We start from the raw sequence: 2,279 nt of genomic DNA on the forward strand, positions 1-2,279 counted from the left end.
CTGTAGCTGTGATTTCCGGGAGGAACGTTGAGCAGATCCTGCCGCTCTTAGCCTGTCTCAAACTCCCTGCAGACTGACACCAGCCGCCCGCAGCACCCGATGCTGCCCCAGCGCTGGCAGCAGCAGCAGCAGGCCCCCCCCCCGCCCCGGCTGACCAGCGGCGGGGACTTCGCTGGACGGGCTCCGCGATTCCCCGAGTACAATTTTGCCGCGAGGCGTGAGCTCCTTGCAAACTGAGGTGCCGGACCCGTGACTGGCAGCTGGCCTGGAGAAGGCTTTGGAGCCCTTACCGACCCCTCCGGCGCCCGCCGCCGGCCGCCACGCAAGCACACGGGCTGGTCTGGGGACGGCTGCGCAGCCCGGGGGCGCGGGGACACCCCGCAGGAGCCGCTCGGCGCCGCGGCCCCTTTAAGGCAGGTAGCGGCGGGGGCGGGGTGCCGGTGCCGCGCGCATGCGCAGGGCCGTGACAGGAGCCGCGGCCGCGGAGCGGGCTGTGGCGGCCGGCAGCGCCATGGGCTGCGGCGGAGGGGCCTGAGCCCGCCCGGAGGCGTCCGCCTGCCTGCCTCCCTCCGCGCTCGGCCCCCGGCCGCCCATGGCGGAGCCGGGTGCCGAGGAGCCCGACGAGCGGCTGCTGCTCCTGACGGAGCCGGCGCCTCAGGCAGGGCCACCCTGGCGGGGGCCGCAAAGGGTGAAAGCCGCCCCCGGCGGGGCTGTGAGGCTGTGTGGGGAGCTGGGGCTCGAGGAGGAGGAGGAGGAGGGTGAGGAGGACTCGGGGCCCGAAGGGGATGGAGAGGACGAGCCTCTCCTGCGGGCGTCGGGCCGCGGCCGCCGAGCGGGCGCCGCCTGGGACAAGGAGCCCCGCGCCGCCGCAGGTACGGCCCGGGGCCGCCGCCGGGCTCGGCTGAAGGCGGAGGGGAGCTGCGGGGGGAGCGCCAGCGCGGCTCGGGGCAGGGTGGCTTCGCTCGGGGAGGGCTGACGGGGTTAGGCTGCCCGGGTGTCTCCGGCGGGAGAGGTGGCCCCTGCCCGGTCCTGCCCTGCCCTGCCCAGCCAGCGAGGCTCGAAAAGTACCTGTAGGGACTAAAGTACGCTCGATGTGCCGTGCCCGATGCCTCCTTGAAGTGTCCCTGTCTCATAGGGAGCTGCTTGCCAGCTTTTATGGGAAGGCAGGGTTATCAGCGAAGGGCAGAGGCGCGTTGCCCACGCTCGGCTTGTGGGCTCGCTGACGAACAGTCTTTGAAGGGAAAGTGCTGTGAATGGCTCGAAATTCAAATGCTTTGTCTTTGTGTGCAGGGCTGCACGAACTCATTTACGTCTTCGTGAGTGTCTCCACTCTTACTTGTCCTTGTTCTCTGTCTTCTGTTTTGCTGGGCTTTGCTTTGTTTGTTTCTGTCATGTGTTTTGAAACTTCTGGCTTTGCATGTTTTGCATACTGTTCTGTGATGGGACTGGCTGCTGCTTCCTGAACACCTGGCAAACTCTGTCAAGTTTTCTATTTGTCAGGCCTATTACAGCAATTACTTGCTGGTGACCCCCATCTTTTCATCCTGTAAAGAAAACTTACCTGTGTTTCTGTTCTTTGCTCCAGTCATCTCTTCGCTTCTTTGTACCATCTCGTGTGTTAAGAGTTGTAGATGTGGACTCTTCTGTCATGTTTTTGGTTTTCATCAAAATTTATCTGCTTGCCATGTTTTGAAATCCAGTCTTGAAGAGAGAAAGTAATGTGATGTCAAAATTCAGAAATGTAGGAACTTAGTTATCAATTTGAAAAGAAGCATAAGCGTGGCTGTTATCTAATTCTAAATATAGGGGCAAGATGATAAAATTCACTATTTATTGCTTACTTTTTTTCCTTTAAACTTTCAAGTTTTCTGATTCTGTGCGACTTTGTAAATAGATGTACATCTAGGAAAGGTTGGCTGACAGAAATCTGTGGACTTCGATCACTTAATAGTGTTTGCTGTTGTAATTATACCATAGGATTCTTGCTGGAGACAGGTGAAAATTGTTCCTTTTGCAACAATAGTGTATTAAATAAAAAAAAAAACACAAACCCAAAATAAAAATCCCATCAATTTGAGCAAAATAAGTTATGCTAGTAACTTTTTTTTTTGGTAGCCACAGAGAGCTTTTGCTGGTGTACTGTGTTTAACTATAAGAAAAAAAAATAATGTCTTTTGACCAATGGCCTCAAGTGCAGACCAGCCCTGTAATGCAAACATGCCATTAAAATGTTAGAGTTCTCATGTCTTGTTCCCACAAGATTTAAGATGTGTTAATGA

At 56.6% G+C, this 2,279-nt stretch overlaps 1 protein-coding gene across 4 annotated transcripts in view; it reads left to right on the plus strand.

Moving 5' to 3' along the window:
- The first annotated feature begins 587 nt into the window (after nucleotides 1-587).
- Nucleotides 588-2,279, plus strand: part of LOC104837616 (phosphatidylinositol 4-kinase type 2-beta) — a 35,852-nt gene continuing 34,160 nt past the window's right edge. For all 4 annotated transcript variants that reach the window (XM_010576866.1, XM_010576859.1, XM_010576860.1 and 1 more), the window contains exons 1-2: nucleotides 588-872; nucleotides 1,182-1,185. In XM_010576866.1, the coding sequence (XP_010575168.1) occupies nucleotides 593-872; nucleotides 1,182-1,185 (284 nt within the window). In that variant the 5' untranslated portion in view covers nucleotides 588-592. The remainder of the gene's footprint in view (nucleotides 873-1,181; nucleotides 1,186-2,279) is intronic.

The sequence above is a fragment of the Haliaeetus leucocephalus genome, unplaced genomic scaffold (assembly GCF_000737465.1).
Source record: "Haliaeetus leucocephalus isolate CR32 unplaced genomic scaffold, Haliaeetus_leucocephalus-4.0 Scaffold545, whole genome shotgun sequence".
NCBI classification, from domain to species: Eukaryota; Metazoa; Chordata; class Aves; order Accipitriformes; family Accipitridae; genus Haliaeetus; species Haliaeetus leucocephalus.